This window comes from Cryptotermes secundus, unplaced genomic scaffold (genome assembly GCF_002891405.2).
Source record: "Cryptotermes secundus unplaced genomic scaffold, Csec_1.0 scaffold960, whole genome shotgun sequence".
NCBI lineage: Eukaryota > Metazoa > Arthropoda > Insecta > Blattodea > Kalotermitidae > Cryptotermes > Cryptotermes secundus.
Window position 1 is genome coordinate 590,374 of NW_019727111.1, and position 14,054 is coordinate 604,427.

Here is a 14,054-nt window from a genome sequence, read left to right on the forward strand (position 1 = left end):
GGAGCTGAAAAGATGACCAAAGCATACAGCTTACTTACTTACGGAGCTGAGCCCTTCTTGAGGAGCCGCTAAAGCTGCAGCTATTCAAGAATTTCCTAGCATTTTATGGAACCCGAAGGTTCATTACCGTGTTCATAAGAGCATTCCACTGGTCCCTATCCTGAGCCAGACAAATCCAATCCATACCATCCCATCCTATCTCTCTAAGATCCATTCTAATACTGTCCACCCACCTACTCCTTGGTCTTCTCACTGGTCTCTTTCTTTCTGGAAAAGCATACAGCTACCGCATGAAATAAGTTACCTGTTCCCTCAGTTTTCAAAGCAGATGATAGCCGCGGCGTATTTCTCCGACACGTTGGTACCTATCTACCAGACTACACCGGGTCATGTTCCAGATAACCGCACCCTTAACTGATATTGTTTTCTTTTCCTTGGGCTTTCCAGTTAGCAAATTCCTTAATTTTTAAGGCTGACTTCGTTAGGAGACAGCACGATAGAAAACTGCATATAATGAGAAAGCTAATCCTTCTGGGCTATTGTGACTGTAGAGAACCTCACAAATACAAGCCAGAAAGGTGAACTGTCATACCTCTGCTGCGTGTCTGATCCCACGTCACATTTATAGGGCAAACAAATCATACGTTAGGCCAATTACTGTGCTAATAAAACCAAATCACGTAACCCTAAAGGGGTTCATACCCTTTATATTTATAGTCACATCTGTCTGCGCAGACATATCAATGCGTGAGGGGAACCGGATGATCTGTGCAAACCTAAATCTTGGTCTCAGTAAAATCTATAATCTTAATACTTCAACTAAACATGTCTGCGCAGACAGATCTAAACGTGTGTGGGGGAAACGGATGATCTGCGCAGACAGATCTTACTGTCTGGTGCAATCGCTACCATTTCGTTCGGTTCTCCCTCGTTTCATCCACTAATTCTAATCTTCAGGAGAGAACCCGAATTCTTTTCATAAACTGGTGCGAGAAACAAAACAGTGCATTTGAGCAGTCATTGTTTAGACAACTCAGAATTTATTCTCAAGTACGATTTCTTCTTGCTACCATTCAGTCCACAATATCTTGCCTTCTCATCTGTTGCCCAAAAACATAAAAATTAGAATATACAAAACTATAATTTTGCCTGTAGTTCTGTATGAGTGTGAAACTTGGTTTCTGGCATTAAGGGAGGAACACAGACTGAGGGTGTTTGACAACAGGGTGCTCAGAATATTTGGACCGAAGAGGGATGAAGTGACAGGAGGTTGGAGAAAACTGCATAATGAGGAGCTTCGTAATTAGAATGATCAATTCATGGAGGATGAGGTGGCCAGGGCATGTAGCACGAATGGGGAAGAAGTGCATATAGGATATTGGTGGGAAAGCCAGAAGGAAATGACACCACTGGGAAGACCAAGGCGTAGGTGGGTGAACAATATTAAAATGGATCTTAGAGAGATAGTATGGGATGGTATGGACTGGATTTATCTGGCTCGCGATAGGGACCAGTGGAGGGCTCTTGTGAACACGGTAATAAGCCTTCGGGTTCCATAAAACGCTGGGAACTTCTTGAGTAGCTGCGGAATTGGCGGCTTCTCAAGAAGGGCTCAGCTCCATGAGTATGAGTGAGCAGTAGCACTTCCAACAATGCTTACACCAATTGCTTCATGAAGTACTGTCATTTTCAGCACTTAAGAAGCCATGTCTGATTCACGCACGCAAGCGAACTGAACTGCACACACAACTCTGTATCGAAATCTGTGTAGTGTGTGAACCACAAGTTAGCTAAGACCGGATTATACATTTCTCGGTCGGATACGTCTCCTCGCACAAATCCGAGTGTGTATGGCGCCCTTTAGAAAGGCGTGGAAGCAACGTTTCACCCCGAGTGAGCAAAGTGAACAGTCATGCGCAGGGGTCAACAAATGCTGGCTCCTTTCAAGCTCAAAGATTAGTACTGTCATGTGTTTAAGTGTGCCTACAAACAGGGTTTGGATTGGTGACTTCATTTATTGGGCACTTATATATAAGACCTGTGACAAGTAATTACAGCGCCACTGCTAACCTCCACACTTTAAAAATCACTGCTGAAAACCCTAAGACTACTCCAGCCCGCAGTGTCTCCTCTAGCCGTTTCATGGTAACGGCTTCTAATAGCGGAGATTCTTCACCTTCTGCGCTCACGTCATTCCTGGCTGGCCACACCATCTCACAACTAAGCTGTCCTATTATAGTACATATAGCATACCGGCAGCTGCTAAGTGTATTGTACGTTAACTAAAATTGACCTGAAGATGGCAAGCATGTGCCGAAACATGTCGTCTTAGCAACCCGACCTGCTGTAAACAGTGTATTGTTGACAAAGCACATAATAAATATTATCTGAGAGAATAAAATATCCTACTTCTTACTCATAAGCCGGGATAGCTTAGTCGGTATAGCGGCGAGCTACGGGCTGCACGGCCGAGGTTCGATTCCCAGCAGGGGAAGCTGATTATTCTCTTCTCCACAGTATCCAGACTGGCTCTGGTGTCCAGCCAGTCTCCTATCCAATGTGTCCGGGGGGGTCTTTCAGTGGGATAAAACCGACGAGGCGTGGCGAAGACCTCTCACTTCCGTCTCGTGCCAAGATCAAGAATGGTGGAGGTATACCTCCACTCCCCCATATGCCTTCATTGCGCGGTGTTTAACTGAGTGGACGGACACCTTTACCTTTCAGCGTTACTTCTTGCAGTGTCAGCCAGGCCTTCCCGTCGTAGGATTATAAAAGTCGTACAAAACAACGAATCCATGCTGCGATAAAAACACCACCCTTCCTGTTGAATGATCATCATCAACACGTTAGTCATACGAGAGTTGCGTGTCACATAAAGACGATTCCTGGAAAGCAAGCAGTTAACGCAAATCCGCAGTGTAATCACGGTGAGTTCGCTTGCAAGGAGTGGCACGAAATGGGCACTGCAGCGGCATCCGCCCGCACACTGCGACAGGATCACCAAGATCCCTTCAATTCACGGGTCACAAACCGGTCGCGACTCATTTCCAAAAAAGCAACGGCCGTCCCTGAGCTCAGGCGGTTAGTCGCTGGCGACACTGCTTGATCCATCACAGATGTTCTCATTTCCGGTTCCACACGTTTGTCTCCAGAATCTGCTATCTTCGTTTCTTTGACATGAACTCATGTCCCAAACATTGGATGTGCCAGCCGCGCCATAGCTCAGGTGGTTAGCGCGGGCTTTCCATCGCGGCGGCCCGGGTTCGAGCCCAGGTCATGTGGGATTTGTTATGGACACAATGGCACTGGGGCAGGTTTTCTCCTAATACTTCGGTTTCCGCTACCAATTCTAATTCCACCCATCCAACAGGTACCGCGGATAAAGCTTCCTGGGCGTGAAGCTAACCACTCACCTCCAACTAGTGCCGAGGTCAAGAAAAGGTAGACCTATACATCCACTCCCCCATACGTCTTCATGGCGTTGTCCTTAATCAGTTACGCACAGTGAAGAATTACCATTTTTACTTTTTCAATTAAACAGGAGCCCGGATAGTGCAGTCGGTATAGTGACTGGCTCCGGGCTGGACGACCGAGGGTTCTAGGTTCAAATCCCGGTAGGGTCAAGATTTTTCTCTTCTCCACACCGTCCAGACCGGCTCTGGGATCCACACAACCTCCTATCCAATGGGTATCAGGGGGTTAAGCGGCATGAAGGGTGAAGTTGACCATTCACTTCCAACTAGTACAGAGATCAAGAAAAAGTGGATCTATACATCCAATCCCCCATACGCCTTCATGGTGTAGTGCTTAATTAGTTAAGCACAGGGACAACTTCAGCTTTTTTACTTTCTTAAAAAAATACAATATCAGCTGTATTCGATATAAATACATATTTTTTTGGAATTCTTAAAAAGAATCAACCGTTTAATGATGATTTAGTGAAATAATTTTAACAGTACACGATCTTATGCTCAAAACCGTGTATATATATATATATACACACACACACACACACACACACACACGAGTACATTGCGTTTCTCTCCTCTTACTGATAATTTTGTGGCCTGCCCATGAACCTTGTCGTCAGGGCGCATCGTGTAGCTGACGGCGTCACGGAAAATACACTTGAAATTAAAGCAAATGCTGCCTTAGCGTGTTCCTCACGAAGCGTACTGTTCCTAGAATGGCTACTGCTATTATCATCCTCGTCATCATTTAGTGTCATATTTAATGACGCTTTATCAGCTATAAGGAGTCGAATGAAGCGAGAGGGCGATTATATGACGTGAACAATAATCGACTGAAACGGACTCCTGCAATCGCTTGGGATTACGAAATATAACGAAGGAAGCCAGACGGCTGCTGCTTAGTGCATTATTCGAACGGGTAACTCCCAAATATAAGTTCTCTGTGGTTCACACCAGCATCTCGTGTTACACAAGTTCTTGACGCGAACGTATCGGCGGAGGCGTCTATCCCTCATAACAAGACTGCACTCATGTGCCATCTGTGAGTCGTACGATCTACTACTTCAAATGAACAAAATGTATGGTCAACCTCGTAAGTGAAGCGAAGGCCTTGTTTCAAAGCGAACGAAAGTACGTTCGCTGGCCTTACGCTGGGAGGGGTCACAAGACAGGAAGTCAATTTGAAGGCAGTGCCCACGCCAGTAATTCTATTAACCTGTTTCCTGCCCAGACACCTGCTGGCGGGTGCTCCGTTCCACAGCACACACACAAAGAGAAGAAAACTCAGGCGTACGATCACAAAGCCAGTGCCAACAGTCCCCACGTGGTTTTCTGATCGCGAGGGCATGAGGCAAATGTTAATACGCTGCATATATAAACATATGGAGCCGGGGTACCTCAGTTGATATGGCGACGGGATACGGTGTGGATGGACGGGGTTCGGTTCACGGCAAGGAACAGATTTTCTTTACTCCACACAGTTCAGACCTGTTCTGAGGCCCACCCAGCCTCTTATCCAACGGGTACCTCTTTCCCCTGATAAAGCATCCTGTTCCTCTGTTCAGCCAATCACGGCTTCTTCACCCCCGACACAATGCCTGATGTGAGACACACATGAGAGTACCGCGAGACCCGCAGTGACTGTGCTGTTGTGGACAAGCATCAGTTTACCCGACCGATCGACTTGAAGTCATTAACCTTTAAGTTAGCGACTGCAAAGTTTGCCAAAACGTTTCAACACCTTCAATGTTCAACGTGCCCTGTTTCATTCTCGCAGCAACACCGTGTAGTTCAAAACATGCCGCTTCCATCTACACGGTCGTAGAGTAGCCGTAGAAAGTAACCGGCTGCAAGTGTTCTTTCCACAGAACAGAGCTGGGTACAGCAAATAGAAAAATTCTTTGACAGTGATAATGCCTTATGATATATAGCCGCCTGTTCAAGCTTGTTTCTGGCTTCGTTTACTCTTCAATCCTGAAGATGGAAGCCACGTTTCCACGAAATGTCCCGATTTCTCCGAACTACACGGCATTACAACCCAGAAGAAAGCGCTCGTCACACGCTAAGCTATGTTTAAAACTAACAGACCTGTGCGGGACAAGAAACGGTTTTAATGCGATAAGCCCGTCTTCCACAAGCATGAGGGTACGCGTGACGAAAATAACGGGTTCTAATTCCGATGCCTGGATTTGCTGGCACTTTGGTTACAATCTTTCTTAATCACACTCAATTATAACGCTATCGCAATTCTACACACGTTCACGTCACCGCTGCACACGCATTAGTGTCCTCCGTCTTCACTAGCCGTCTCCTGGCAACGGATCTCAATACAGAAACTAGCACTTAAAATCACTATGAAGTCTCCGTGCCATTTCTTGTTCAATCGCCCTGGAACCTCGGAACTCAACTAAAACTCTGGTCTAAGCCTAGCTACAGGCTGTTGTTATATAAACTCCGCAAGGACCACACAGAAAATACGGCCTGTATTGCTGATGAAGCTTGTTTACCGCTAGGTTACCTGGCAATAGATGCTATATTGTTGCGTGCTAGTATGCTGCGGGGATGTGTTTCAAGGCCCGTTGCCTAGCAATGGGCTTCTGCTTGTTCGTTGCTATTCCGGCTTTTTAGGCAGTGTTTACGTAGCCGTTCTTTAGAAACGGCCAATATCACAATATTTAATAAACTTCAATTAAGGCTAAATAATTTCACTGCTTTCAACGAAAACCTCTAGCCCACACGACAATGCGTGTATCAAGTCACAACAGAAAAAAAAAAAATATTTTGAACAGAACAATACACCATATAATTTTGACTCGGCGCGCTATAATAGACAGGCAAATTAATTTATTCCTCTTGAAATATGTAAAATATTTTCCGGGGCGCAAGGCTGACAAACTTACCGCCATCTATGAGCCGACTGTCTAGAGAAAATGTGGGAGCCTCGACGTCTCACAACTCATTGCGCCTTCACGGCCTGTTATAGGGATAGTTTTTTTTTTAACTTTATTTTCCTTTAAAAATCTCTTGTTGAACAGGAAGGGCAATATGGATGCTAATTAGTTGCTAGAAACGATGGTTAATAATTAAATTCTAAAGATGAAGAAGAGAAACAGACACAAATTCAAGAATTTCTGGTTAGTTATGCATGAATTGCAGTGTTTCCTTCAACGCGACGAACTCTTTCAAGTATCAGTCACACGGCAACATTTCTGCTCTGAGAACACCATTCTGACAAGCCGAATCAGGGAATGATGCATAAACAGAGGGGGGTAAGGCAGCAAACGCGCGGCTGAAAGTGAAAGCCACTGGAAAGGGAGACTTACTGTAGGGGGAGAAAGAGCATAATATTGTTAGAAGGTTCCCCCCTACTGATCAGGGCAGCGTGAAAGTATTAAGTTCACCTAAGGTAAAAGGTAAAGTTGTCCCTGTGCTTAACTAATTAAGCACTACGCCATGAAGGTGTATGGGCGAGTGGATGTATAGATCCACATTTTCTTAACCTTGCCACAAGTTGGAGGTGAGCGGTCAGCTTCACGCCAAGGCCGTTTTTCCCCGGGAGAAAGGATACCCATTGGACAGGAGCCTGGGTGGGCCCCAGACCCGGTCTGGATGACGTGCAGAAGAGAAAATTCTTGCCCTTACCGGGACTCGAACTGCGACCCCTTGGTCGTCCAGCCCGTAGCCAGTTGCTATACCGACTGCGCTATCCAGACTCCATTAAGTTCGCCTAAATAGTACTTTTTTTAAGGGCTAGTGGGGTGGGACTAAGTTCCTTGTACTGCGGCCACCTCTGTCCTATTGTACCAGCCCCAGATGATAGGTGAGGGTGATTGTGGAGCAACTGGTGGAATAAAGATTGGCAGGGGAAACCCAAGTACTCGGGGGAAAACCTGCCCCAGCGCCACTTTGTCCACCACAAATCCCACTTGACCAGAACCGGGATCAACCCCGGGCCGTCGCGGTGGGAAGCCGGCGACTAACCGCCTGAGTTTATGGCACGACCCTCCATGCAACATCATAGACACTGCTGTACTTGAAGTCACGTGTAACAATAGGACAAACTGCGCGCCACTTGCTCTGGCTAACGTCAAGCTTGTTATACTGGCTCAAGGATCTGTGGCTGTACACAGGCCTGGAGGCTTCTCGAATGTGTGCCCCAAGAGCACGAAACGCGGACTGTGTCTGTTTCACGAGGAATTATACGGTGACTGGCATCTGTCATGCTGAAGTCCATACCTTAATCCAAAGCAGGATGTGCTCATCCGTCCACAGTCTCTTCTAAATTTAAATTTTTCTTTCGTTGGCACTACATCCCCAGTGGGTCTAGGCCTACCTCCATGAACTTCTCCGCCAAGATTGAATTAGGGACATCAATATTGCGCAAATACATTTTATTTAGTGACACATTCTATAAGACACTGTAAACGTATCTCAAGAGTACTATCTTCTGGGATATAAAGCCGTACAGTCCGTTGAAAGTCAATGGACGTTTCGGAGGAAAAAATCGCCTCCATCTTCAGTGTCGAAGAATAAGCTAAGCAGGAAACCAGCGTCAAAGCAGGTGGCAAGCAGAACGATATGTTCCTCCGAAACAACTGTCGACTTTCAACAGACTGTACGGCGTTATATCTTCATAACCACCTCTGTGAGAACCTCAAATCCTATATATTAGTACATTTTTGTCGCTTTCAATAGCAAAGTTGATAAAAATGCGCCCATCAGCTTCACTGTGTCTGTCCACATGTAACAACTCGGTAACTGCTGAAGGAATTTTAATTAATTTGATACTTGAGAGTTCAACCTAAGATGTACAGGACAATTACAATTTTGGTTAAAACCAGCTAACAACAGGCACTGAACACAGACACTTAACAAACGTCTCCGATAGCACGTGCATTCATATTCACACTTCAATCCTGTTAAGCGTCCTCGATACGACATCGGTGCTCAAGTACGAAAGGTTCTATTGAGGTGATCTGTTCCGAACATACACACTTCGCGTCGTGGATGTCAGTGCTTCCAACAACTGAAGCACCTGAGAGTTTGTGACGACGGCATATTAATACAATTACTGTGTTTCTGGACATTATCCATCGCCCTGTCTTTATTTAAAACACACAACGTTTCGGAAACTTGATTCTGTCTCCGTCTTCAGGTGGAACCTGAATCGATAGTGCTAGTCTCTATCTCCGGAGTTTTTTTTTATGTTTGTCTTAACTCTGGCAGATGGTTTATATAGCCTGCCTTTTGTTGGTGCTGGTGTCCGGAGATAGGGACTAGCTATAGCGATTGGGCCTAGGTGAGTAGGTTCCAACGGAGATAGAATCCACCCCCCGAAATTTAAAAACAGGACGATGGATAATGTCCAGAAACACAATAACTAAAACTGCCCCACCTGAGTCAACTCAGATTACCTTACCTTTGAGGCGAATCTAATGACAGGCAGGTACACATAGAATTATAAGTTGGCTCTTACCTTTATTGGGCTGACTGCTACCAAATCCCGGAAGACGAATCCAGCCCTTCCGTCCAAAAAATCCGTGGTGTTGGTTCTGTTGCAGTTCATTCTGTTTATTTTGATGCTGGGCTTTACAACTATTTGTAGGTTCCCGCGTTCTGCTGAGTCTGAGACAACCCGCGCCACTCTTGACCGCCCGACGATGTAACAATGGCGAATAAACACGTGCAGACGTTGCACTGACAGGAACATTGGCACCCGCGGTCTGGGAGAAGCTCTGGGAAGATCCCGAACCATTCTCACAGGCGTGTCTTCTGAGACTGTTGCCACTCAAGACACTTGCACCGCTACTGCCACTAAACCCGTAACTGGTCCCTGAACTACCACTGAAACCACTATCATGATCACCGATGCTACAACTTGCTGGCGACAAAAGTTCATCGGTAGGTCCGACAGACAGCAACAAGTCTTCCAGTGAAAAGGGGGGGCCAGAACCCTTATCGTCCGTAGTCTCTTCATCTTTCGGGGGTGGAGGCGGCATCAGCATGGCTTCAACTGCCAGGTTGAGCTCCCCCAAGACACGGCGGTGTCGACATTGCACGCGCCTGACCTCTTCCTCCAAAACGCTTTGGTTTAGGGACAGCTGAGATTGGTGATTGTCGCTACGCTGCTGCTGCCGACGGTGGTGATGAACAGGGTCATCCTGTTCTGCCAGACGTGAACACTTTGCAGCGACTTCGGTTATCTCCTCATAAATATTCTCCTCAGTACCGTAGCGAGTCACATAAGTGTGTCTGCTGTTCCGCTCACTGTGCGGATTGGCGTTAGTGTTGTTCACCACAAAATTGGCATGACTTGTTGGAGGACCGGGTTCATAATATGCATACGAATATTCAGCGCCTTCTGGTTCACATATCTCAACCAGCGGACAAACACTGCTCTTCAGTCTACGGTTTTCGTCATGCTGCATCTCCATATCATCCACTGGAGAATGGAAATGTGTCCAGTTCACTCGACCAACATCAGAGAACTGGCCAAATTCATCTGCCATTTGGCGCAAATCACTCTCGCGATGGCCACAGCGATTTACATCTATAGATCTGACTGATGGATGAAGTAAATGGGATGTTGATGATGATGACAGAGTGGGCGAGTACTCCCGAGGAGCACATTGCCTTCGGAAATGAGACTCCTGGATGTGGTACGGAGGAGGCGATGTTTCACCATCACTGTTACCCACAGACTGTTCTTCTTGTTCGTCCGGGGGTGGATAAGGTGGAGGTGGAGGAAACTGAAGATATGGTCGCCGAGGATGTGGTGGAGGGGTTCCGTATCGGACCGAGTAGACAGCCTGAGAAGCATCGCCCGCTGGACCAAATCTGGTGCCTGAAGAATCCATCCTGCATCGTGTCACTGGGTATTCAAGAAATCAGATTCAGTACCTGAAACAAGAAAACGCTACATTAGAGGAGTAGGAAACGTGATACAACGTACTCGGGTACACTTTGTACAGTGAAAACCCTCTTGTTGGAGTAATGCGCAGCGAGTAGCTACCGCGTGTCCTTAATAAACAAACTACGGACGCAATTATTTGTAATTAACTTAACGGCGCAGTAATTTATGTTTGTATTGGAGGCTTTGTGGGCCCCAGAGCCGGTCTTGAAGACGTTGAGAAAATTCTTGACCAAACCAGGACTCGAACTCCGACCCCTCGGTCGTCCAGCCCATAGTCAGTCGCTATACCGACTGCGCTATCCCTCTCCTATTACTCATACTAAAAGAAAATCAAATATGTGTAGATTGCTTATTGGGAGACACGCAGTAGCGTAGTTTGTTGAGGCACTATGCTACAAACCGGAAGGTCGCGGGTTCGATTCCCGATGAGGTCACTGCATTTTTCAATTGACCTAATCCTTGCACCCGCACTATGGCACTGGATCAGACTCAGCCTCTAGCAGAAATGAGTACCAGGAATCTTCCTGGGGCCAAAGGGCGGCCGGCGAGTAAGGATGACATCAACGCCATCTGTCAGCCGACTGTCTAGAAAATATGGGAGCCTCGACATCTCACAACCCTATGGGACGTCACAGAATGGCCAAAGGAACAGTTTTACTTTTTTTTTAACTATATGCTTCGCTTCATAACATGCATGTCGTCGCAACAAAGTCAAAAACTCAATTACATCTTTTTAAATTGCGGTTATGTTTAAAGAACTATTGCTAACTTATGCACAGCATCCCTTCTGATGGTCTCTAACACTTGCGGGAAAACTGTAGTAAACATGAAATTATGTTTAATTTCTTTCTACTTGTATGTGGTTTTTAAACATTTGTTCTCTCTCATAAACAAGTGGCGTTGGCACAGAAAATCGCTTACATCTTCCGGTAAAAGCGGTCGTTACATATGTTAGATCTATATGAAAAACTGAATGGTTCGAATTTTTGTAAAAATTCTCCAATGCCAAATTTCATGAAAATCCGTCCAGCAATTCTCGCTTTATTTCATATGTACAGGTGGATGGACGACTTAGTCGAATGAGAATTGGCAGGGAAAACCTAAGTACTCAGAGAAAACGCGTCACAGTACCGCTTTATTCACCACAAATACCATATAACATGGCCTGGGCTCGAACCCACCTTCTGGGATGTGGCTCCGAATAATCTGAAAGAATTTTGCCGACGTTTCGGAGAAACATACTATCTCTATCTTTTACGGTTGAAGGACTACTTGGTGCTTGCTTCCTGCCGGTTCCTTGAGTTACTATGCAACCCCGAAGACGAAGGCAGTACGACCCTCCGAAACGTCGGTANGACGTTTCGGAGTAACATACTATCTCTATCTTTTTAGGGTTGAAGGACTGCTTCGTGCTTGCTTCCTGCCGGTTGCTTGAGTTACTCTGCAACCCCGAAGACGAAGGCAGTACGACCCTCCGAAACGTCGGTAATCTTCTACTAGACTACATGGCGTTACATCCCAGAAAACAGTACTCTCCATAATCACCGGAGTGAGTATGTCAAACCCAACGCTCCTTTGGTTTTCTCGGTGCCACAGCCCGATTCCAGACGTCCTAACTCCTCTTCATACTGGCTGCAGGGCTTCTGCGATACGAGAGAAGCCCAGGGTAAGGTCTCTCTACCTTCAGGCAACGCAGAAATACCTACGACCCGTGTGGCTTCAGACCCCACGATCTCAACCAGGGAGCGGCTACAGACATAGCCATCCCAGTCTGAATAATGTATTGGCTTCATGGAGCTGAGCCCTTCTTGAGAAGCCGCCAGTTGTGCAGCTACTCAAGAATTTCCTACCAATTTATGGAACCCGAAAGTTCATTACCGTGTTCACAATAGCCTTCCACTGGTCCCTATCCCGAGCCAGATCGACCAAGTCCATACCATCCCATCCGATCTCTCTAAGATCCATTTTAACATTATCCACCCATCTACGTCTTAATCTTCCTAGTCGTCTCCTCCCTTCTGGCTTTCCCACCAATATCCTATACGCATTCCTTTTCTCCCCATTCGTGCTACATGCCCTGCCCGTCTCATTCTCCTTGACTTGATCCTTCTGATTATACTTGGCAAGGAGTACAAGTTATGAAGCTCCTCATAACGTAGTTTTCTCCAAGCTCCTGTCACTTCATCTCTCTTCGGTCCAAATATTCTCAACACCCCGTTCTCAAACACTTTCAGTGTATGTTCCTCCCTTAATTTCATAGACCAAGTTTCACACCCACACAGAACCACAGGCAAAATTATAGTTTTGTATATTCTAATTTTTATGTTTCTGGACTGAATGGTAGCAAGCATTACCCGAATTCAATCTCCTCTTAATTTCACCCTGAATCGACTTTTGATCTGTTATTGTTGTTCCGAATATCTGAACTGTGCCATATTTTCAAAACATCTGTTAGCTATATTTATGCCATGATTTTGCGCTGCATTCTCGTGATGAGACTGTACAATGGACAGTCTTCGCATATCCCTAAGAAGTTTTTGACACCATTCACTCCAATCACCAGCTGTTCTACTGTGTATCCACCATCTCCATGACTTGCCGAAATATGCTGCAACTTTTTCCTTTCCATTCTACTGGTACTGTCGTTCCATCAACTGGACTTTGCCTTCAACCACGGGCTGCGATGTTCCTCACCAAATTACAATGACCGCACGTGATATATCAGGCAACCGTTATACAAGTTTCACTACTCGCATACAAAACAAAGCGAATCTATTACAGCTTTTGAGTAACAGTGGAATAAGTGAACACAGATGAAGTGGAGCTAAAATCCTGTCGGGTGACCAGTCGTGCCAATGTTGGCTTAAAAATGAACTTTTAGGGGATTTTCTCCGTCTCCATCAACAGGGTCGAACCTAGTGATGGATACGTTTGTTGTTTTAACACAATACTGACAGGGTTGATCTCCAGGGAACTTGCTAGCACATTCATTCGTCCTGAAAGCTTCACATCTTCCACAGACGAAGTTGTCTTCGGCCATTCGCATTTCAGGTAATTCGTTTAGTGGAGGGTGGAGTCCAACTGGGTCCACTTGGCACGACCGCCACTGATTGGCCTATTGTGGCCTGCCCCGGGTGATTATGATGGATAATTTGGTGGAATGAAGATTGGCAGGGGAAACCGAAGTACTTGGAGAAAACCCGCCCCAGGGCCACTACGTCCACCACAAATCCCACTTGACCAGATCCGGGATCGAACCCGGGCAGCCGCGGTGGGAAGCCAGCGACTAACCGCTTGAGCTATGGCGCGGTCTCGCATTTCTAGTAAATGTTGATGGCACATTTCAACTTTATGCTTCTTTTTAATACTGAAGTTTTCCAGTCAAACCTCGCGGTATCTCGTACATGTGACACAAGCTCCAAACACTCCGTCTTCCTTCATCTGATATGCTGTGTACAGGTAAACGGCAAAGCTATCCCTGCAACAGGCCGTGGAGGCCATTGGGTTGTGAGACGTTGAGGCTGCCACATTACGAGCCGGTACGCTGCCCTTCACCCCCAGGAAAACTCCTGGTACTCATTTCTGTTAGAGGCTGAGTCGACCCCAAGGCCATAGTGGGTCTGGAAGAATTAGGTCAATTGAAAAATGCAATGACCTCAACGGGAATCGAA

General features: G+C 46.2%; 1 protein-coding gene across 4 annotated transcripts in view; it reads right to left on the minus strand.

Moving 5' to 3' along the window:
• LOC111864520 (rho guanine nucleotide exchange factor 10) overlaps window positions 1-14,054 on the minus strand; it is a 175,580-nt gene that overhangs the window by 106,714 nt on the left and 54,812 nt on the right. For all 4 annotated transcript variants that reach the window (XM_023851819.2, XM_033751467.1, XM_023851820.2 and 1 more), the window contains exon 2: window positions 8,947-10,370. In XM_023851819.2, the coding sequence (XP_023707587.1) occupies window positions 8,947-10,327 (1,381 nt within the window). In that variant the 5' untranslated portion in view covers window positions 10,328-10,370. The remainder of the gene's footprint in view (window positions 1-8,946; window positions 10,371-14,054) is intronic.